The sequence below is a fragment of the Rattus rattus genome, chromosome 2 (assembly GCF_011064425.1).
Source record: "Rattus rattus isolate New Zealand chromosome 2, Rrattus_CSIRO_v1, whole genome shotgun sequence".
NCBI classification, from domain to species: Eukaryota; Metazoa; Chordata; class Mammalia; order Rodentia; family Muridae; genus Rattus; species Rattus rattus.
In genome coordinates this window covers 39,892,436-39,916,780 of record NC_046155.1, presented here as the reverse complement: position 1 = coordinate 39,916,780, position 24,345 = coordinate 39,892,436, and the positions used below count along the sequence as shown (strand labels likewise).

General features: G+C 44.2%; 1 protein-coding gene across 1 annotated transcript in view; it reads right to left on the bottom strand.

Annotated features, from left to right (window-relative positions):
• The window catches only part of Cc2d2b (coiled-coil and C2 domain containing 2B), an 84,992-nt gene that overhangs the window by 39,618 nt on the left and 21,029 nt on the right, over positions 1-24,345 (bottom strand). Inside the window, exons 10-20 of the mRNA XM_032895496.1 lie at positions 23,462-23,559; positions 21,828-21,968; positions 17,719-17,821; positions 17,471-17,589; positions 11,367-11,544; positions 10,407-10,557; positions 8,411-8,558; positions 6,357-6,495; positions 5,217-5,420; positions 3,852-3,944; positions 815-906 (exon numbers count right to left, since the gene is read on the bottom strand). Coding sequence (XP_032751387.1) covers positions 815-906; positions 3,852-3,944; positions 5,217-5,420; positions 6,357-6,495; positions 8,411-8,558; positions 10,407-10,557; positions 11,367-11,544; positions 17,471-17,589; positions 17,719-17,821; positions 21,828-21,968; positions 23,462-23,559 — 1,466 coding nt within the window. The remainder of the gene's footprint in view (positions 1-814; positions 907-3,851; positions 3,945-5,216; positions 5,421-6,356; positions 6,496-8,410; positions 8,559-10,406; positions 10,558-11,366; positions 11,545-17,470; positions 17,590-17,718; positions 17,822-21,827; positions 21,969-23,461; positions 23,560-24,345) is intronic.

The window sequence follows — 24,345 nt, the reverse complement described above, 5'->3', positions numbered from 1 at the left end:
CGCCAGGAGGGCATATGATTGCACCAGCTCTTTGGCCACCACATGGTCCAAAAAGAAGTCAGTGGCAGTAAGATAAAGCTATAAAACATTTATCTTTCACCACGATTACTACTTTTTTAAAGCAATCACTCATTCTCTTAAAGATGACTAATGTTCCAATACTCTTCATTGCTCTAAATCAGTTAGATGCCCATGCTGACTACCTAAACCTGTGGAATTACAGTTCGATAGTCACAGCAGTGTCTGTTCAAGGTCTGGATATGTGTGGCAGTAGATTTCAGTGCCCGCAGCAGTCAGAACCTTACTGGTGATGCTGAGAATTTACATGTAGCCCCTGCAAGGGCTCAGATGCTCTCTTGACCCTCCCCTTGGGTTTCAGTATGACCGTTGTAGAATAAAGACAATTCTGCAAAAGTCCACCTCCTGCCCCTGTGCTGCTCAGTGCCCTGGCACCGCTGAGGGGGAGAGGATGGGGTTATAGCATTGCTACCAACCATGGCTGATCCAGGAGGAGACTCATGGGGAAACCTCAGAACAACAAAAGGAATAAGAAGAGATGTTTTCTTCTGTTTCTGTCTTATCCCAGAGACTGCCCTAAAGGAGAGAGAGCCCAACCTTCTCTCTGTAATATTGTACAACTACAACAATGTCAGATAGGTGATCTAAAGTGGCCAGGCACACTTTGTCACCAAACCTCACTCTGAGTTCTGAGGCTGCAGTTTTGACGTGTGACATAAATATTTGTAAAATACAGAGAACCCAGAGGATTCTGAAGAGACCAGCCTTAATTTCACACTTAAGAGTTGGGGAGTACCTTGTAGATACAATTTCTTCATAGTCGGCCACAATATCTGACAAGTTAAATTTGCTGACTTTGATGATTTTTTTCATGATCAACCTTCTCACCTAAAGAAAAAAATCTGGAAGTTAAAAGAAACGGAGTGTCCCTGCTTTAAGACTGTTTTTATGGTGCTTCTGGACCACTGTGTACTTTACTCCTTGATATTTCGAGCAGTGAGTACGAAGGAAGTTAGGTAAGTGGAAATATGGCTATATCTACTGTTACTAAAATCATTCTCAACGCAGTTATACCAAGGCAAATTCTTCCTATACCCTTTCCTGTCTCATTCATTTGATCTTCTCCTCACTCAGTTTTCCCATTGGATTCAGTCTTCTCTGCTGGATTGGGTCTTCACTAAGAAAACAGACAGTCCTGAGGTCTCATTTCTACAACAACCACTAGTGACCCACATGGACCCTGACCTACAGACTAGAAGAAATCTGCACTTCTGTGCTTCCCTCAAGCATGTCCTAGCTAACTTTGAGTCCCTATTCCACCAGCGTGGCAAGAGTCAGCCAGAGCTTAAAGCTTCACCTTGGCTACTATAAACCTTGATTTTTTTTTCCTCTTAAAATTTGAGCCAGAGTCTCAGTGTGTAGCACAGGCTGGAACGATCTTAAATGGCCCAGGTTGGCCTTGAACTTGAAATCCTCAGTCAACCTCCCAAGTGAGGGGGTCACTCCTGCTGTTCCTCCTTCTCTAGTCTTTATGACAGGTTTAGGCTTTCAGACATGACCAGGCAGTGGGGTTGGCAACCTTCGGCTTTCTGTTCAACCACACATCATCCTGGAGCCAGTGCACCTAAAACTTGGCTACCTGCTTGAACTGGTTAGGAAATGGAGATGGTGGCAGGAGAACGGGCAACAAACTGTTCCCTTGAGGGTGAGCCAGGCCTTCCTTCCCTCAGGAGTTTAGCTCTGTGTCCCCTTCGGCATCATCTAGGACTGGGCTTCTTGCTCTTCCTCCCATAGAACAGATGGGTTTCACTTGAGTTTTCAAACATGTGTTAGCCTGGAATGTTCTTTTCCAGAAAATTCTATGGCTGTCTCCCTTACCCAGTTCAAGTCTAACTGAGTAAGTGGTGAGTTCTCACCAACTGTTGTCTTCTCCGGGGCTTCCTTTCTCAGCCACCTTATTCACAGTCACAGATGCACCCCTAAATACACACACACACACACACACACACACACACACACACACACACACACACAGAGAGAGGGGGGAGGGGGGGGAGGGAGAAGGAGGAGGGAGAGAAGAGAGAGGGGGAGGGAGAGAGGGAGGGAGGGAGAAAGGAGGAAGGAGGGAAGGAGGAAGGGACGAGGGGAGAGAGAGAGAGAGAGAGAGAGAGAGAGAGAGAGAGAGAGAGCGAGCCCATGTTCTCATTTTCTACTCTGTTCCCTAACATGTTTCATTCTCTCAAATATGACTTACTTTTTTATTGCATGGCTTCTTCTAGAATATAAACTTCAGGAGGTCAAAACTCAACAACTGTCACTGAATAGCCAAATTAAAGGAGCACAATGAAGAAATGCGTAGCTCCTTAGATGCTATCATTTCAGCAAAACGTTACCTAGTGACCCTTGGGCCAGCTTGGACTGTACAGTTAGAGCTATAGCCCTAGCCTCAGCTACCACTGATACCGGTCCTACAGCAAAAATCTACGGAACACAACCCATGTCCCATGGAATGCATATAAACCTCAATAACACGCAATTACACTGACAGAAAGGGAAGGGTTAAGAACCTATAGATCTAAAGAATGTAGGGTAAAAAAATTCCACTATCTGTAAATCTAGTATTATGGTGTGAGCCTACCTAACTTGAAGGTTTAAACTAACCCTAGAGCATAGTCTTTATATGAGTTTCCATCCAACTGCATGGCCACCCGACTTTCTTTTCTTTTCTTTTCTTTTTTTTTTTTACATTTTATTTTTCTTGGATATTTTATGTATTTACATTTCAAATGTTATCCCCTTTGCCCCTTCTCCCAAACCCTGTCCCCCTCTCCCTGCTACTGTGATGATGCTCCCACTCTCACCCACCCACTCCCACCTCAACACCCTGGCTTTCCTCTACATTGGGGAAAAAAACCTTCACAAGGCCAAGGGCTTTTCCTCCTATCGATGCTGGACAATGCCATCCTCTGCTACATACATGACTGGAGTCAGGGGTCCCTCCATGTGTACTTATTGGTTGGTAGTTTAGTCCCTGGGAGCTCTGGGAGGGGTCTGGTTGGTTGATACTGTTGTTCTTCCTATGAGGTTGCAAACCCCTTTAGGCTCCTTCAGTCTTTTCTCTGACTCCTCCATTGGGGTTCCTGTGTTGAGTCTGATGTTTAGCTGCGAGCATCCTCATTTGTATCAGTAAGGCTCTGGCAGAGCCTCTTGGGGACATTCATATCTGGCTCCTGTTAGCAAGCACTTCATCAGCAATAGTGACTGAGTTTGCCACCCAGCTTTCTTTTTTCTTTCTTTTTTTTTTTTTTCTCGGAGCTGGGGACCGAACCCAGGGCCTTGCGCTTCCTAGGCAAGCGCTCTACCACTGAGCTAAATCCCCAACCCCCTCCCCAGCTTTCTTAAGATTCCTTTCTAAGATGCATTTCCAGCATCCTCAGCAAATACCACCTTAGCCCTTGGTAGAGCCAGCTCACTGCCCTCTTAGACTTTCCCCAAGAGCAGGCGCATTTTTCTCTTTTCCAGTGTGGCAAGCCCATTATTAAAGTATATTCTAAGTCCCATTTTTAAAGGGTAGTGTTGGCCAGGATCGGGTACAAGGGTGACACTGTAAAATTCTCGCTTAAATAGGAGCCAGGGCTGTGCCCTCACAGAATGCTCCCTGGTGAAAAGGCAAACTAAAGAGAGTTGTCTGTCCAACTCTCTGGAAAAAGTGTGTACCATCTATGGTGTGTGTGTGTGTGTGTGTGTACACGCGCCCACCCAGCATATGTAGAACCAGCAGATGGATTCTCACAAAGGTAAATCAAATACATTGACAATACCACGTTTATTACCTTTCTCAGAAAATTGACAGAATTAATCCTTTGCGCAGTGATAGAGTTTACATCTGAAATGGACACATCCTTCTGTGCTTGAGTTTCAAACTCCTAAATAGAGAATTGGGTTAGTTTGTAATGCAGGGATCAGTCTGACATGCTCCAACAAAAAATGCTATCATTTGCTTCCATTCAATCACAAAGATGGTGGCAAACACTTCTTGGGAAATCACCCTTTTTGGATTACCTCACTGAGAACTGGTCCAAACCAGTTTCTGAGTCTATTCCATTTTCTTCTGGTATGAAGCCCACTGATCTTTTAGATACTGTGTGGGTCTCGGGAATAAGAGTCAGACTGCCAGGCTTGGCAACAGGCGCCTTATCCTCTGAACCATTTGACAGACCCGCTGGTCTTCTACAATGTAGTGATGACCGAAAAAGACCGCCATTTTGAAAATGAGACGCTGAGGAAAAGTCACCAGTTTGCATCTCTTCTTTCCTCTCTGAGCCACCCCTAAGGAGCTTCCATGACACTTCTGACTGGGCTGTGAGCATGTTCCCACCTACAGCATGAGGCTTAAGTATGATAGGATGACTCCTGGGTAGTTTTTGTGTAGCTTCTGAAGGGCCGAGTGGACATCAGAATCTGGCATGTTCAATCTAAAATGGCTGCCATCAACCTACAGCAGCCATTTCACTGCACAGGGGTGTTCCATAGAGATGGAACTATCTCTTAGGAAGTTTTAGTGCCGGGTTATGACAGTTGGCCGTTGCCACAGCTATGAGCTCTTATAAACCCCTCCTTATGGGACTGGCGGTGTGCTGCTGAAGTGTTTAAAAGCAGGTCCTTTTGAAGTCAGAAGAGTATTGAAATGCCCCAATTTGGAACATTTACTAATCCATGAGACAAACGCAGCCACCAGGAACTCCCTGCAAGTGTGGCTGGGAAGGGACTTTTATTACAGGCTGCAGTGTATAACCCAACAAGACCAGTGCTTCTCTTGTCTCTCTTTTTGGGTTCTAAAGACCTGAAGTTGAGATATGTTTTACAATTAATATCTACATTCACTGTGGTAGTGTTTCTTCCCTGACTCCTCCCCAGAACTGCTGAAAACTTGGTGATATATTTTATGATAACAAAAATACATCAGTAGCATCAATTCAGGTAAACCTAAAGGATTTGGGCTGTTAAGCAGATTCGGTAGTACCACATTGTAAAGTCAAGCTAAGGGCATGGTGGGATTTAGGTGTCTACAGAGAAAGGGGAAAAAAATCTGTGTTGATTATTAATTACTAAAATTAACACAGAAATGAAAATAGGTTGAGAGCAGCATGATATTAACGCTGTCACGTGGTGAGCTGTGTTTGCATAGGAGCCGGTACCTGGAAGACTATGTCTGGAATCTCGTTGTCGTAGAGGGGCATCTGCTGCAGGAGGAAGAGATCCAGCTGGCCTGCGTTTCTCAGCTCCAACAGCTGGAAGCGTTTGCTCCTTTTCATTTCTTCCTCAGACACAAAGTTAAATTCATCTTGCAACTGATCAAGACGGAAATATTTGGGGATTTCCTGTCCTTTGTGTCTCAAATACTGGAAAACACGGACATGTAAAGTCTTTACTTAGGAAATTCTTTTTGACTCAAGAATTATTTCAGAGTACCATTTTCGCGCCATCGACAGTGTGAGCAGGAAGGGAGCAATTGGACCCATGGAGGCACGTGACCTGCAGAAACACGCACGCTGCCTGACATGGCTTTCTACCCTGTCTGATCAGGCTTGCAGAGAAAGAGAAAATGTTGGTGTTGTATGTAAACAAAAGGCAGAAAGGGACATCATTGGGATATGAGTACCGGACCTGGAAGGCGCGTGACAGCCACTACTAGTTCCTAGGATGAGAGGTGATACTGATGAACGGGGCGGCCGAAGAAAGGCATACTGGGAACACAGAGCAGTTCGGTTGGCTGTAGGGATGGGCACAAAGGACCAGATAATGGTGGCTGAGTGCAAGAAAACATTTCGAAGTCCTCTCGATAAATCATCACGGCATTTTAGCGCCTAATAATATGGTTAGCATGTGACGGACTTTTAACAGATGTTAACTTAAAGGTTAGCCTGCCTACGATCAGGTCTAGAGTAGTCATTTCTTTCTTTTTTTAAGATTTATTTTATGTTTATGAGTACACTGTAGCTGTCTTCAGATACACCAGAAGAGGGCATCGGATCCCATTACAGATGGTTGTGAGCCACCATGTGGTTGCTGGGAATTGAACTCAGGACCTCTGGAAGAGCAGTCAGTGCTCTTAACCGCTGAGCCGTCTCTCCAGCCCTAGAGTAGCCATTTCAGTTGTTGTGTTTCTAATGCCTTTTCAATACTCTAAACCGATTGAAAACCATATGCGCCCTCAATTTTACTTTTGTATGCACCCTAAGCATCTAGAAAAACACATAGCAAATAATGGAGAAATATACAAGATGCATATGAGGAAATAAAATATATTTATAGTGATGATAGTTTCTAAAACTTACCATAATAAGTTCTGTTATATCTGAATACTCTGGATTATTTGGGTCAATCCTGATGTCATCTGCCCAGTCACAAAGCTTTTGTGAGTTCACGATCCACGGGAGTCCAGGAACACCTCTCGCGTCAACATTTCTTAGCACACTAATTTGGAGAAAATATGTTGTTACTGTACATACAACATGCAGGTTACACATTACACAGGTTAAAGCCTGCTCACGGTGGGAACCCAGAGGTAAATCCAGTCATATGTATTTAATGATGAGAGAGAATCTCTTTATGATACGCAGACTAGTACGTCTCATGTTCCAATTTTGCCTTCTAATAAAGTGTCTACTCTCCCTTAAAGACGAGATAGCTTGTTAAGGATAAATCTCTATAAACATTCACCTGCGCCATCTCTGATTTACAGAGTAGCTGAAATGTAGTAGATATTTAACTGAATAGTGCCCTTTGGGTATATTTTGTAAACTCTAAACATAATAATGGGTTAAATATTTTATGTGATGCACAATACTAAAATTTAATCTAAATATCAGCTTGTGCAAAACCAAGGAAACACACAAGGTAAAAAGTGACCCTAAGGGGCTGGCAGGATGGTTCAGTGGGTCAAGATGTCTGCTGCCAAGCCTGCTGACCTAAGTTCTGTCCTTGGAACCCAAAGAGTAGAAGGAGAGAACTCTCTGAGTTGTCCTCTGACTTCCACGGGTGCTGTTGCATGTGTAAATAAATGTGAAACTAAAATAAATACACAAAACAAATAAGTGTGAAAAATACTTTGACAGCATCGACTTTAAGTTGTGCTGTAATGACTGGGATGTAACAGAACGCAATGTGATTAAATAGGCAGGATGGGCCAGGGGAGTATCTTTGTTCGTGAACAGCTATCTTCAAACACTGGGGCTATAAAAATAAGCTAGATTCGTGATATATCCTAGTGGCTCAGCTATTCAGCTATAGACTAAGGGAAAAGGCGGCAATCCTGGAGTATGTGCGTGGAGTTGTCAATTAACTCCATGTCCTCACAGATGAGGTGTTGTGTCCTGTAGAATGAGAAGAACTTGGAATGTGTTTCCAAGCCTTTTTTCTCTCAACCATCAGGGAACAGTTCCCATCTGTCAGCTGAGCTCACAGAATTACAGTTTGGACAGATTCTATAACAGTTTGGCCCGAGCCTGATGTCCGCTCCTTAAATTCTCCCTTCATCAGTGTCGGGTCTTACTTCTCTAGTGACGGTTATCAAGGTATGGTGGACCCACCCCACAATATGGTGGCTGGGATGGAATTCACAGACACTACAGGTAGAGTGAGGCCTTTTCTTTCATTTCCTATTTCTGTTCTTGAAGCTGAATTATTTTTCTATATTTATTAAAACTTAACAGCCCTGGCATCTTGCAACAAATTGTCCTTCCTCTTGGGACGGTGTTAGCCCACATGCCCCAGAACACAGGGCTCAAGGCAAAGCTTGAATGTTCACAGGTGAACCAGAGAGAGAGAGAGAGAGAGAGAGAGAGAGAGAGAGAGAGAGAGAGAGAATTATATAACTTACCTTCTAAAAAAGGAGGTTGAATTGTACCACAGTCCTGTGACATCTGCTTCATAAAATACCACAAACCTCAGAACCAAGTCAGTGAGTCAGTCACAGACAGTCTCTTGGCTCAGGGCCAGTTGGAGACCTGAAGATTGCACCGTGCGGGTGGAGTACTCAAAGAACATTCTAGAATTCTAGGGTTTTTCTCCAGCCAAGCTGGTCATTCGTAAGTGATTCTTTGGTGATTCAGAATGACTGGGGAATTTTAAATCTTCAGGAATAAACTCTTTGGGAGACAGGGCCTTTGCCTGTAAGTACAGGGCTTGGGAATCCCTCTCTAGCTGTCCTTGTCACTGTAAAACCTGAGTATTGAAGAAATACATCATTCTTCACATAAAACACTGTCACAGAGGGATGAGTCAAATAAAGTTTCAATACTACACTGCTATGTGCTGCCCCTTCACATGCATGTTTCAGAGGGCGTCTGCTGAGATAGAAAAGCAGGCTTTGAAATGAGAAGTTTATTACCTGCAGTATGCAGAGTTCAGTGACTGTGACACAGGTGTCAAAGGCATCCCATTTTCATCTAAGGCCCAGGAGAGAGAGTAGCTAAGTTTCCCTGAGGTTAAAAGGCACAGTTCTTCATTCTCACTCTCCTCAAGATTAAAAGGCACATCTGTTTTAAAAGGACATTTAGAACACATCACTGGTTTGGAAACGCAGGGGCTGAGGGGCTGGGAAGATGACTCGGTGTGTAAATTGCCTCTTGGGCAAGCATGAAGGTGAGGTTTGGATCTCCAGACCCTTAAGGGAGCTATCTGCAATCCCAGGCTCCCCTTGCCAAACTGATAAGCCCGTCCGTCCTTCCTAGTTCTTTTGTTTACACATTTTTTCCTGCCTCCTCCTTGTTCAATTTGTTCACATCTCCCTTTGCAGCTGATAGGCATAGTTAGATGAAAAACTCCTGAGAAGATGCAGGAAAGGAATGCTGGGAGGAATAAAAGGCCTGGCTCTCAGAGACGCCATAACTAATCTACCTTCATAAGAAGAGTGAATCAACCAAGTAACGAAGGGACAGAAAACCTCTTCTTTCCTCCTTTGCTTTTCTGATCCATTTTCTTCTTTTCTCTTTACCTTCTACACTGTCTGAAGAATAGCAGACATATCCTGCTGCATCCTTACAGTCATTAAAAGGAAGGAAGTCAGGAGCAAATCCCTGGGCTGGGGAGATAGCTCAGAAGAAGACCTGAGTTCAGATCTCCAGCAACCTAGCAGAAGGCTGGGCATGGTGGTACAGCTCTGTAATCCCAGCCCTGGGGAGGCAGAGACAGGCAGATCCTGGAGCTTTCTGACCAGCGTGCTAGGTTCGGTAAGAGACCATCTCAAAAATGAGGTAAAGAATGACTGACGAAAGACACTTAGCATCCACCTTCAGCCTACACACACAAGCACATACACACATATCACACACACACACACACACACACACACACAGCACAAATACACACACACAGCACAAATACACACCACACAAATACACTTACTTCCCATATGCACCACACGAATACACACACACATACAAATACACACACACACAAACACACACAAAACACACACACACAAACACACACACACACACACACACACACACACACACACACACACACACACACACACACACACACCAGAGCTCATATTCCAGAATGCTTCTCCTCCATAGGACTAGAAAAGCATAGGTGTTCATGGCAGTGTTTAAGTTTCCCAAAGACCTGATTCAAGAGTATTAAACAAGCTAGTTTTTAACACCTGGAGTAATTTTTTTGTAGCCAAATGCTATAAATGGGATTTTTTCCTGGGGCTTGCTATGTAGCCCAGGCTGGCCTGGAACTCACCATCCTCTTGGGCCTTCTAAGAAGTGGGATTACAGGCAGATGCCACCATAACCGTGTTGTGTAAATTTTATTCAGACTGAAACATTCTAGTTCATAGGGGATCTTTAAACAAAAAGGTAAACAACTCAAAGTAGCTTCAGGAAGTCCCTGAAACTGATCCGATTTACTAGTACCCTCTATCTCCTGCCAGAATAAGAATAAAACTAAGAATCTCTCCAAGAGGAAGGAAAACTGCCTGGGAGAAGCAGAAACCATCCCAGCTGCCTGGAAGAGGTTTAGAGCAACAGAGGCACCTAGGAAAGATACTCCCCAACATGTTGCGCTGTCTGTAAGCTGTGCAGTGATCTAGTTCCCCTGCTTTGTGAGCTGTCACCCATGGTAGGTGGGCTTTGATGATATATCTGCCTTGGAGTCATTTCTGCTCCTCCAAGGATCCTCAATAAAACTCACTGTTTCACAAAGTTGGACTGTGGTAGTACCCATACTTTGGTTTTCCTGGCTCCCTATCTAGGGTGAATAGATGTGTGTTGTATCTCCCCAGGAAGAGTTTTGTTCAGAATACCCAGCGAGGATGCCCAGCATTTGGTATACCTCAAAAAGAGGCACAGGGAGGAAATTTTAAACAAACTCACTGCTTCCTACGCCTCCGTCCATAGGTATGACCAGTTTATCAGAACTAAATTCTGTATATTCCAGGGCAATCTTGCCTTTCAGCTCTGTCTTGTTAGGTAAAGGCAGATACATTTTAACCAGTAAAGTTGACCTTTTGCTTATTTCATAGACCTGGATATAAAACAAATGGTTGACAACTCACCAAAATGCAAGACAGGAACAATGGAAAAACAGAACTCCCAATAACTCATTTGAATCATTTTTGAAAAATGCTATAATTAAAATAGCGCTCTCCTATTACATTTCATTCACATAGTTAAGTTAGGAACAGGAATCTGGTAGGTCATACTGCGACTACACGTAAAAGCAGAGCAAGAACAGGAAGTTGAGACAAGCCAGGAAAACCTCAACTTTACATTTTACATTGACTCATTTCCTCCAACAAGGCGCTATCCCCTAGGGCCTTCCTACATAATGCCACCAGTGGAAGGCTAAGTGTTCAAACGTGAGCCTGAGAGATGGGGGGAGGGGGGGCTGTTGTGTGCTCACCTACCTGGTTCCTTAATGGGATCCAAGAATAACAGCAAGAAGAGAAAAGGAGGATGAAGGAGACTCTCCCTCCAGAAAGACAGAAGCCACCGAGTCAGGGCTGGGAAATGAGTAGTGGTGGTTGGCACAACAGCTCTCTGGCTTACTGCAGTGTCAATGGCTCACTCAGAATCACTGAGTGTCCAGGCTGACATGAATGTTAATGGAATGGGATTGCATGGAGCATCCATCCACAAACAATTCTTTGCTTATGACATGAAAGACATGGATGAGGTGGTTTAGGCATTTATTAACTGTAATTACATTGCTAACTATAGAAACCAGACATTCCTTAATGTAAAGGAAATAGCTTACCATATGTAACAGGAGTCAACAAGAGAAAATGACACGTGTGGCATGAGACAAGACAAACATAAATGACAACGGCATACCTCCAAGCAGATCGTCTCGGGCCAATACATCAGCTGAATGTTAAAAATTTGTTGAAACATGACTTTAAAATCTAACTGTAGGGGAGATACTGAGGTGCAGGAAACCTGTTTATCGTTGTAAAATATTTTGATGAAGTATTTAAGCTTCTGCATTTTGGCTCTCCTCTTTTGCTCATATCTAAAAGAATCAAGCAAATCATTAGATGACCCACAAAAGTTTCCCCCAAATTATCTTAGAATGTTCTGAAAAGATGAAATAATGACTATTTCAGAAGACAAATTCTACCTTTCTGTCAAATAGCACCATAAATATTTTTATGTCATAAAAATACCCCCTTTGCAGTCAATTGTTTTTGAAGAAAGACACACACTCAAAACTAGGAAGAAACTAAAATCGAGATTCTGCTGTTAATTCTGCAAAATCATATAAATAAACTCTAGCATCTACCAGAAGTTGTATAAGAGGAGGAAGGAGGAAGCTTTGGCTTGGAATGATGCTTACATCATTAACAATTCTCTGTCTCTGTCTGTTTCTGTCTCTCTGTCTCTCTGTCTCTCTGTCTCTCTGTCTCTCTGTCTGCTGCAGGACCACAGAGAAACCAATTTTTTCCACTGAACACTGTAATAGGTGAGACACTATGTCACTTTTCTGAGACCTCTATGGAAATACTTGCTGGTCATGATATCACTCAGTGGGTGACAGGAAGTTCCAGTCTTCTCTATGCCTAATTCATTCCCCTAACCCCAGTTTTTATGTTATCATCAGGACACCTGCCCCAGTGAGGATTAGGGTTTGATCTTAGAGCTGTTACTGGGAGGTAAGCCTAGGCCTAAAGCCCTTCTCTAACTTCTGCGCTAATCAGCTTATGGGCTAGAGTTTCTTTTCCTATTACTTGCTGACCCATCTTCTTGTAACCGTCTCAGGACGTCAGGGGACAAACATGTTTCTTCAACCTTCTCTTTGTCACTTCCACCTCCCAGTTCCTCCAGAGAGAGCTGCTCTGTTTGTTGTCCTCTGAAGTCGTTTTAACAACAAACTCACAAATGGATTATGTGCTCAGAAAATAAAATAAAATATCGTCTAACTCAGAAACCATTTTTGTGTAAATCAGAAGCCATTTTCTTAGATTTGAAATACGATGCCTAAGCCTGCCATTGGGCATTTAGGGGAAGAGGAAAGTCTCAGAAGCAAGGTTCTGGGATGCCACGTCATATAGGAGCCTAGCCCAGGGACCAGCCTTACTATATTAATGAAATTGTCCCAAGATGGTGCTGATGTGCTGGTGGACTAGTCACGAGCTGTGAGTCCTGGTAGCCTAAATTCATGACGCAATAACATGATACAAAGAGTAGAATTTTGGGAATGGTCTCTGGGGTCACACTGCTGTGCTCCTATAACCTCTGTGTTGATATCCATCAGCAAGGCCCTAAGATTCTGTGAGTGGCCCTGGCCTCGGTAGCTGTTGAACTTCTGGCACTGTCACTGGGCTCATACAGTCAGTGGCCAGCATTCTTGGTGACATCCTGACCTTTGACATCCATCAGTGCCGTACTGCCACCTGCCCCAGCTGAAGGACTTCACTGAAGATGCAAGGTGGGGTTCATAGTGTTCACATCAGAGAAGATAGCCCAGTGAAACCCAGCAGCAGTATTTCAGCCCAAACGACCATTCCCTATTCGGCGAGATGCCTGGTTTTCACTTTTTATATTAGCATGATATTATAAGGAATGCTTGTGTGAGTGAACTGAGCATATTAGAAAGTCAAATCTTGTATGGACATCCTAATTGCCAAGGGCCTTACGGACCTTAGACTGTGCTCTCCACATTATGAAAATTTACCAACTCAGAATTAAATTATCTTCAGGAAACAGTGCCCCTTTTTTTTCTGTTATAAACAATCTTTAATTGTACCTTTAATTTTTATTTATTTATTTTTACACTCCAGATTTTATTCCCCTCCCAATCTACCCTTCAACTGTTCCCTGGCCTCCTATCTCTATGAGAAGAAGAAAGCATCTTCAATAAAAGGTGCTGGTCTAACTGGACGTCTGAAAGTAGAAAAATGAAAATAGACTCATATTTGTCACCATGCACAAAGCTCAAGTCCAAGTGGATCAAGGACCTCAACATAAAACCAGAAACACTCAATTTAATCAAAGATAAAGTGGGAAAGATTCTCGAACTCATTGGCACTGGGTGAAATTTTCTAAACAGAACTCCAATGGCTAACGCTCTAAGATCAAGAACTGGCAAATGGGACCTCATGAAACTGCAAAGCTTCTGTAAGGCAAAGGACATAGTCAATAAGACAGATCATCATCCTACAGATTGGGGAAAAGAAATCTTCACTAGCCTCACATCTGATAGAGGGCTAATATCCAAAATATATAAAGAACTCAAGAAGCTAACCACCAAAAAATCCAAACCACACAATCAAAAAATGGGGTATAGAATAAACAGAGGAATCTTGAATGGCTGAGAAGCCCCTAAAGAAATGTTCAAAGTCCTTAGTTATCAGAGAAATACTAATCAAAATGACCCTGAGATTCCACCTTACACCAATCAGAATGGCCAAGATCAAAACCTCAGGTGACAACACATGTTGGTGAGGATGTGGAAAAAGAGGAACACTCCTTCATTGCTGGTGGGATTGCGAACTGGCACAACCACTCTGGAAATCAATTTGGAGGTTCCTCAGAAAATTGGAAATAGATCTACCTGAAGACCCAGCTATACCACTCTTGGGAATATACCCCAAAGATGCCACCATGCCACAGAAGCACATGTTCCACTATGTTCATAGCGACCTTTTTGTGATATCCAGAATCTGGAAACAATCCAGATGTCCCATGACAGAAGAATGGATACAGAGAATGTGGTTCATTTACCCAATGGAATACTACTCAGCTATTATGAACGAGGACAATCTGAGTTTTGCAGGCAAATGGATGGAACTTGAAAATATCATCCTAAGTGAGGTAACCCAGACCCAAAAGGACACACACAGTATGTTCTCAGTAATAAGTGGATATTAGCAAAACAAACAAAGAACAAGAACAACAACAAAAACTAAGCTGAAGGGTCCAAGTGAAGACATCTCAGTCCCTGTTGGAAAGAAAGCAACCACAAGGGGGTGGGGGGAGGGGAACATGATCTGGTATTGGGTGGGGGGAAAGAACTGAAGCCCTGAGGGTCAGCAGAAAGAATGGAAACAGGCAACCTTGGGAGGTTTGGAGGACCCTCCAGGATGTACCAGAGACCGGGAGGTAAGAGACTCTCAGGACTCAAAGGGGGAAGCCCAGATGAAAGGCCCTAGAGTGGGGAGAGGGAACGTGTAAAGCCCACTTCCAGCAGAAAGACAGGGCAGCAAGTGAGGGATGGGGTTGCTATCTCTCAATCGAAACTCTGACCCATAATTGTTCCTGACTGAAAGAACTTTAATTTTTTTCAAACCTTATTTTCAATGATGTTTCTTAAACACTTTAACCTCCCTCATAGCCCACTACCCACTGGAGGTAGTGGAAAAAAAAGAATATGGGCAGGGGTGGTAGGAAGTAGACCTGTTTGGAAAGGTTCTTTGGAGAAACTCCTGTCTGTGTTGTCTGGAAATCGGCAGTTCAGGTTCACGTGTTAGCATCGGCCGCTCAGTCACTCACAAACACCTCACAGGTACACCAGCAGTCCAGTTCAGTAGAGAGAGATCGCAAATAGGAATCAGCAGCAGTGGCACTACCTAGAGAGACAGCCAGGCCACCACCTCAGCTGGGGTCAGCAGGAGGGACCAGGGCCAACAGGGACACCAGGACAAGTTCTCGGCTGTGCCTCTCTCAGGGAAGTGAAGATCTGTGAAGACTCGAGACCCACACGTGTTGCACAGATAGCTCTATAAGCAAGCCAAGCTCAGCCTCCGTCACTGTCCACTGAGTCTGATCTATACCCTTCAAACATCACGTGTCCTCCATGGCTCTTGCCTCAGCATGTGCATCTGTCTCTGCTGACATCACTCTGCCAATCATCCCAAGTCTGCGAAGCGATAAGAAACTGCAGCACGCCACCGGAAGCTTTTTGGTGCATTCTCTCTATGGAGTCCTAACAAATGCAGCTCAACTACGCGATGTAAGGCGGACCAATACATGAGTGTTGTCAGCAAAGAACCTTCCATTGCATGCTTGCTTTAACAGAATATCCTTTCACCTGTGTCTGCTTCAGCTAAAAGTTCCTTCAGGAGTCTGCCTTAGTCTTTCACTTGAGTCCACTTCAGGAAAACACTCCTTCACATGTTTGCAAAGCACACATCCAACACAACTGACTCTGCAAAGAACCCTTAAGTTTCCACATTGTTTAAGCCTTCCCTTATCTCTATTCTTTCCATTTCTGACCTTGCCATGGACATTTTTTGTCCTTTCTAAAGAATTGATTTTGAGGGCGGGAGGGAAAAAGAACCGATTTTGATCTGTGAAGCAGGCAGTCACCCCATCTGATGGCAACCGCTTTGGAAGGCTGTTCATCTTGTACTTTTGCCTTAATCCCATCAAGACTTTCCTAAGTTTTCTGACATACAGATCCCTTTTCCCCTCTGTCCAGTCCCAGGCTCTCTGTACATCTAGAAATGAGCTCAGGCTGGACTGCAGGAGGATTTCTCACAGTTAGATAGAAGCCAGCATTCTGAGGGAGCTTTTGAAATGGGTTTACCCGTTCCCAAAAGGAGTCCTTTCTCTCACTTTCCTCCTTTAATATAATCATCTTCTTTTTAAATCTGCATGATTTCATTACCCCAACCTTAAGGGCAGTGGCAGTGCATGTCTTTAATCCCAGCACATAGAAGCCAGAGGCAGGCAGATCTCTGCGAGTTCAAGGCCAGCCTGGGTTACACAGAGAAACCCTATCTTAGATAAATATATATATATATATATATATATATATATATATATATATATATATTAAGAAACCATCTTCATGACTTGCCCCCCCCCCCCCCCACCCTCACTGTTCTACTCTCTGCTCTCTGGCGCTCCATTCCCCTCTCATAGACAGCCCTGGCTGTGTCCCATCTACTCTTCCTCTGCTCTGGACTCTTCCAGATTCCTCTGCCCATTTTCTCTCTCCTATTCACAATAAAAGCCCTCCCCTAAGTGACAGTCACGTTGGCAGCGTCTTTACTATGGCCCCTCCCCCATGCTCTCCCATTTCTTTTCATGGCTCATACCCTTGCCTTCTTTTGGGTGGGCATTTTGTATATGTTTTGCCCAATCCATGACCTTGGACCCTCATTTAAAGGACAAATAACAAATAAGAGTCAGCTCTCTACTCAGAAAAGGGGAGTGGTACTTGTGCCCTCTCTGCTACTCTCTGTGTTTGCCCTTCTGTATAACCATCCATCTGTTCGTCTGTAAATGTGACTGTTCACTGGGGTGTCATCCATGCTCCAACTCTGTGCTAAGTGATGCATTCACAACACTCAAATATGGAACCATCCCGCCTCCTCTGGGATGGAGATATAGAAAACTAGATGCAGTTTGGGGGCACTGTGCTGCAGTGTCCTGTTTGTGGGAGACGGGATCCATAAGCCTAGTGGATGAGAAAACGGGTGTTACATTTGTTTATGTATAATGTCCTAGGCAAGGACAAGGAAGATGATCCTTGCACCATCAAAGAAAGAAACTGTCCGGGGGCCCTCTTGATGCAGAACAGTTTTCATAATCACTAGATGTTCTAATAATGATCAAGGTGTCACTATAATCTCATTTAATAGTGGCTCTGTATCCCCCATCTCTACCTGAATAAGACTAGCACCATGACAAAGTGTAAAACTCACTAATGTATCAGGCAGGATAGGTGTTATGGCGAGTTAAAATGGCTAGCGTCCTCCCTCAGAGATGCATTTGATGTGCGTGGCCTGGAACAACTTTATCTTCCATTAGAATAACTCTCCCCCTTCCAAGACAGCATCGCGCCCCACTGAGCTACAGGGACCACGGCATGTGAAAATGTATGCACGCAAGTGCAGCAGGGATGAAGAACTGGTGCTTGAGAAACCTGACATTGTTGTTAGGAGCCGTAAGTCGGTGACGGTGATGAGGGGACACTTCTCTACGGTGCTTACAAGGAACACTTGGATATGTTTGTCAGTTCTGCTGTGAAGGAAAGCTGTGGCGCCAGAGTGATTGGCTTTCTTCTTTCAGCTTCCAATCCTTCAAGGTCTGAGGCTGGATGGGAAAGAGTCTAGAAACCAGAGACAGAAGGAAAGATAGTTTGTACTTGTCTAGTATCTGTTGCGAACCCCAAGAAGCATGGATGAGACAGTCTAACTCATCAGACCAGAGGGTCTCATCACACGTGCACGCTACACACCTCCTGGGTGTCTTCCTTCGGAAATGGCGTTTCTTCACTTTCGTCCCCGGGTCCCTCTGACATTCCCACTTGGTTCTGCTCATCCCACGTGTTCATTTTTATCCTACTTAACAACAAATGCAATTGTTTAGAGAAGAAGTGACATAGATAACTTGGGAGTTACTAGAGTTGTACATTTTGAAAGAAAATGAGAAAAGTCTTCGGGGGTGGGGTGACATGTAAACTAGAGAGTGAAGGTCATGTGTCTGCAGTCTCAGTTTTGTCTCTTGTGGTTTAAGCTGTGCAAACAACCTGGTGTAGTGATAGCAAGTGTGTGTCTCAGCTGATCACTTGGGGCTGATGCAGCAACAGGAAGTGCTGGGATCGACTGTTAGAGCCACTGTTGGCCAATGAACTCTCAGTACTTACTGGGCATGCGTCAGGCAAAGCCCCGAGTACCTGATACACGGTTCCGTTCTCACAGCTCCACACAGTGGACATCACTACAGTTCGACAAATCTTCACTTACATGGAACATTTTCAGAAAGTTACTGTCCTGGGAGCTGAATTTTCTTGATTAGGGGATTTTTGATTTGTGCTTTTCAGTTCAAAGTTTCAGTGTTTATCTTTAGGCTTTAGGGAGCCATTTGGAGCAATGTATGCGCTGCTTGGAGTGTAAATGGGCGCGGACACTCTGGAAAGCAATCTGGTGGTTCCCTAGATGCTAAGGAGATTACTGCCGTGTGATCCAGAAATGCTTGCCCCGGTGCAGCCCCGAGAGAAATGAGCCCTATCCAGAACATGTGAGGGGTAATTACAAACGGGGAGGTAATGGTTTCTTTTTCAGATGATGTAAGTGCTCTTAGACTGTGGGACACGACTATGCACACACACACACACACACAGAGAGAGAGAGAGAGAGAGAGAGAGAGAGAGAGAGAGAGAGTAGAGAGAGAGAGAGATAAAGCATATCCTAGTAGAGCTGTTTGAAAGAGTTTATGCTTCATCCTTCTGAGACAGGACACAGGGATGCTACCGTGTATAACACCTTATATGGGCTTGGGACCGGGGTCCCTGTATTGAAACCCCTGCCTCATTAAAGTCACTTCATAATTCAGACAAATGACCAAAGCATCTAGGCCTTCTCTCACCTCACAGACAGGCTGACACGAGGGCTTCAATGTGGTCAGTGTCCTATGTAAAGTGCACACCCAAACATTCTTAGCAAGACAAAGGACAACCACAGTTGCTTCTCTCTGATTCACAGCCATTAACAGTGAATCGACTGACTTGGTGTTCGTTAATGTGACCTGGTAGGGTATTATGTCTCTCAGGGAGGTTCAGCTTTAAGACTCCTGGGTTCAGACCATGCACCATGCCAATTAAATAGGAATGGCTATTATTCCAATACCTAGGTGACTTTGAAGAACAGTCATTTGGAGAACCAGTGTTATTAGTGCCCTATTAGTAAAGCTCTATTGAGTGGCATTGGTCACGTGCTATGAGGCTATACCAGAATCCATTTGAGAAAGTTATTGAGGTAGAATGATCTTGGGTCTGTGGAGTCCTTTTTCTTCTGGGCCATTTAGAAAATGACAAGATTCTGGTTAGTTTAGTAAGTATGAGGTATGAGTCTCCTCTTATGTGGCTTGCACTCAGCCTCTCATCTGAAGCACCTCTCCGTGATGTGAACCTTCTCCAGGTTGTAAAAACAGAACATAGACAGTATCTGTAGCAATGGTTCTCAACCTTCCTAGTGCTGCCAACCTTTAGTACCGTTAATGCTTGACCTCCGACCACAAAATTATTTTGTTGCTACTTTGTAGCTGTGATTTTGCTACTGTTATGAATTATTATGTAAATATCTGATATGCATGTTATCTTATATTCAACCCCTGGGAAAGGATTGTTCGACTCCAAAGGAGTTGTGACCCACGTGTTGAGAGAACCGCTGATCTATGTGAGCCTGAGTTCTCTGTATTTACCAGTGTTGTGGTTTGGATTCAGTAGCTGGTAGCAACTGGCTCAGACAGTTTCTCTCTGCTCGCTCTCGCTCTCTCTCTCTCTCTCTCTCTCTCTCTCTCTCTCTCTCTCTTTCTCTCTCTTTCCCTCCCTCCCTCTCTCGCATATATTTATTTATTTGGGTGAGGTGGGAGGCTCACACACATGAACGTCACGGCAGAGGTCAGGAGACAACATGCAGGTGTAGTTCTCTTTCTACCACGTGGGCCCTGGGGACTGAACTCAGATCGTCTCACTTAGCAGGATGTGCCCCTACCCACTGAGCCATCTCACCAGCCCAGGTCTCTCTAAGCTCAGTGAGGTGATGCTAACACTTGACGAGGTGGGTTTCCAGCCTGAGTGAGATGACAGGCTTTACATTCAACTGCTTGCTGGATCACCTCAGCCACTTTATAAGACACGCTTTACCTGAGACTGCCATGTCCTTCACCTCAGAAATTCAGTCACCTCAGGATGTCAGAAGCGGCGTTAAGTGTGGTTAGATATTCTTGCCTAGTGTAGAGCCAGTGCGCCCATGGCTGAATATGGCGAAGTGCTCACTGGGGTTCCTCTGCCTTGTGTTTGGTTTCTCCTCCTTTCCAAGACACTTAAAGCCATTTCTCAAGTATCCATCCTTGATTGTGAGCCTAGCCTTTAACGGCTGAGCCATCTCTCCAGCCCAAGTATCCATCCTTGAATCTCTCCTGGTCTCACCACCTCCCCTTTCCTTAATGTGTGTCCTGGACACTGGTGGCGTTAATTAATATTGTGCTACCATCTTCCACATTTTATTCCTGTTTGCTTGATTAACTCATTTAGGGCTATTAAGGAGCATTGAATCTGTGCCCCTGTGAAACAATAGAAGGAGTCAGTGAATTGTCAGGCTTTTCTGTTGTGAGTCCAGTCTTTCCTCCAGTCTCACTCGTTAGAATCTACCGGGACCAGGTTGGTTGTTGGTTCAAGAACGGCAAACTTAGCCAGGAAAAAAGAATTCTTGGGTGCATTAAACACCTTGCTTTTCTTGTTGGTTGGAATGATAGTTTAATAGCTTAAGCTCAGTGTTCCAACTTAGGATCACTGGGGAGAAGCCCTGCGAGGACCAACCTAGTCACTGGCCCTTCGGGGTTTAGTTCAGGGGTTTCTAAGCAAAAGCACCACAGAGAGGCAAGTCCCACCCCAAGTCTGTTGGAAGAGCTGACACTGAGAGCCTAGTGTTGGGACTGGGATGAGACTTGGTGAACAACTGCGTTACTCAAGGCCATAGTTCTGAACAGCCTATGGTCTCCTTGTTCCTCCAATTCATGGTCGTGGGTGTGTCCAGTTGCTTTAAAAGATTAGAAGCAAGTTCAAGCTCCTATTGATTCGGGGTTTTAAGGCGAAATTCCATGCGGGCCCGGTTTTAGAATCTGTTTGATGACCCCTTTGTTAAGAGCTACTGCACACTTAGAAGAACAAGAGAAAACACACCTTTCCTCCTTGCCTAAAACCACAGTCGCCCTTACTAGTTTTGAAGAAGATAGACTCGGCACAAAGGGTAGTCAGGAGGAAACTAGTTATTTCTCTGGAGTTCACAAGCAGCTTACATGAATAACACATCTAATTCCCAATTTGAATTCCTACTTAGCAGATACACTTTTATGACCTAATCTAATTACTTATGTTTCCCCACATTTTATACATGTGGAGTATGATTGCTGGATCATGGTCAACTGTGGGAGAAAGTGCCAAACCACCTTCGTGCCCACCGGGAATGAGTGGAGATCTTCGCTGCTCAGCGTACTTGGCAGCGTTTGTTAATGACTTTGGTCTTTAGCTACTTGAAAGGGCATGCTAATAGTGGTCCATTGTAGCTTTAACTTACATGTCTCTCTGGCGTGTTCCTAAGCATATTTTCATGTGTTCATTTTCCAACCACTGACCTTCTGGCCCACGTCTACCCCTTGGCCACTTTTCTATCAAGCTGCTTTCTAGCTGAATTGTAAGATTTGTTTATATAGTCAAGACCCAGGCCTTTAGTGAGTCTGTGAAGTAGTTACGTTTCTAGGACATTGCTCACCAGTTAGTGTGAATTCTCGGTATTCGCAGGGTTTCCTTGGGGACCAATAAACACAGATAGAGTGGCTGCTCACCTATGAAACTGCAGCTTCACTGGGGTGCTTGTGAATCCCTGCTTTTGTCGGAGAGATTTTATCTGTTTCCAAGTCTGGGAGACACTGTGCAACAGAGAGTGGTCCTTTTCCCTTTCTGCATCATACAGCTGCTCTGTGTCGCTGGGGAAATAATCGCAGGCCAAAAGTGGGCTGCTAGATTAGAGCTGTGAGGACTGTAAATCACGTGGAGCATAGTAGAACATACTGGGTTGAACCGATCCTCTCTCCCCCGCTTTACCCACATCGGAAACATCTATCTTAGGATGCTTTCCTTGTGCCCGCTGAAAATCCAACAGTCACTCTGCAAAGATTTTATCACCTCTCTGGGAAAAGGGAAATCTCCTAGCTGAGGACTCTGAAAGACCCTAAAGAAATACACAGAAGATGCTGGAAGAAAGACCAGTGAAAGAAAGGATCTGGGAGGCCCTGGCGTTTTGTGATGTTTCTTACTATCTATATGACACTCTGGTTGGTACTCTAGCATTTGTGATGACGTGGTATAAACCAGTCAGTGCTTTTGTCTGCTCTGATACAAGGGTGTTTTATCTTGCCACCTAGTAAGTTCCATGTGGGCAGCCCCACGGCCACTAATTTAGGAAGAGTTCAGATATTTTGGGGGGTCTCGGAATCTCAAGAGGCTTTGATGAGAAGAAGCAAGGCCAAGGACTAGTCTGAGTATCAGACACTCTGGGAAGGTGCTGGTGTTATCTAAAATACTTGAGGTTAGAGAAACACCATTCAGGATTTCAACCTGTCTCACTTCCTTAGTGGTGGGCAGAGTCCACTCTCAAAGACCCCTTTATTGAGACATTAAAACCCACCACCCATGGCCGTGGGCCTCTCGTAGCCTTATCAACTTTAGAGGGCCCCACTTTTCTCCCAGTACTTTTAACAACAGCCCGTATGGATGCCCCACTGAGGGTATCATGAAGTGAGTAGATCAGGGGGATTCTAACTTAACTAGGAGGTGGACACATGAACTGCTTATGTCACCGGCAGATGGTGGGACCTTGCGTCACTAGCATATGACCTAGCATGCGTCTTGCACCGAGACCTTCCTCTCTCCTTTCTTCTCTCTGTGCTTCCTGTCTGCTTGATATCGGGTCCTGTCTTTCCCTGACACATTCTCTCCTGCCGTGGCTTCAAGCCTCCTCAGGTCTATCTCATCCTTTCAGAGCTTCTACAAAGAGTGTCAGTCTACGTAATGTGGCTCTCGAGTTGCCCAGGATGTGATTTTCTGTTTCACAGACTCTCCATGCTTATCTCCAAGTTCACCTGACTTTTCTGTCTGCTCAAACCTGCTTTTAAACCTGTGTCCTCCAGCGAGTTTCCTCCTCAGTTCTTTTGCTTCCCAGCTCCAGACACTGTCCTCGGGTATTCTTGGAAGTTTCTCATCAAGTAATCTTTTATCGATATATATTAAACCTACCAGCATTTTCTTGTGGTACGTCTACGAAATGTTTCTACACAAACACGAGTCTTAAGGAAAGACTGGCAACACTTCTGCAATCCCCTACAGACTAGGAAGTTCTGTTCTTTCAAATTTTGTATATCCCAACGCATTCACAACTTCTCAACAAGCTACTTCCCTGGAGGACTCACTCCAAACCTACCTTATCTGTTGATAATAATCTTGTAATGATTTCTTGGTGAACTGGCTTGATTCTGGGTTTTTGCTTGCTAATTTGGTAGCATCCTTCAGGGCTCTCAGCTACAATCAAGGAAAGAGGATTTCGCTGTATTTCATAGACCTGTGACTGTCACTCTAACTCATCTATTGAGAATGAAGTCCGCATGTGTGCAACATAATCCCATGAGTGTAAATTTTGTCCTACTATCTTGTGTAATAATTAAACTTAGCAATGAAGACAAGGTGAGACCAGACCAATACATGAGGGGAAGGAATGGTCCTTACAATCATAATAGTACATAAATGTTAAGACAGCTCTGCATGTATGTATGTATGTATGTATGTATGTATGTATGTATGTATGTATGTGTATGTATGTATTCTTAAAAGGTTTCACCATCTTTCCCAGGCTGGTCTCAAACTCACAGCATTTTTCCTCCTTCAGCCTCCCAGAACTGGTACCCTAGGGGTGCACCACCACAACAGGTTACACTTGTATTTAACAATCAGGCACTTACTAAGGTACAATTCAGATACAACTTTTTGAGATGTCAACATTGCATGGCTAGTGAAATACTGTACTCTTTCATTTTAAACATACTTGAGTGAATGAGAACTACTATTTTTTTCTAGAACATTTGCTAACAAAATGCTTGGTTACCAAGAACCCCAAGAAGGCTTAGATGAGAGGAGACACAATAATCAATGGATACATCTCTGGTGGTTCTTCAGAACTCATGACTCCCCTCCTGATAGCCACAGATTGCTAGACAGATTTGTCACCCTCAGAGGATGCTTTGATTTCCCAGGAGGCTCCAGACTGCTACTCATTTTAATGAGAAATGCTAAACTGCAATGCTTAAACGT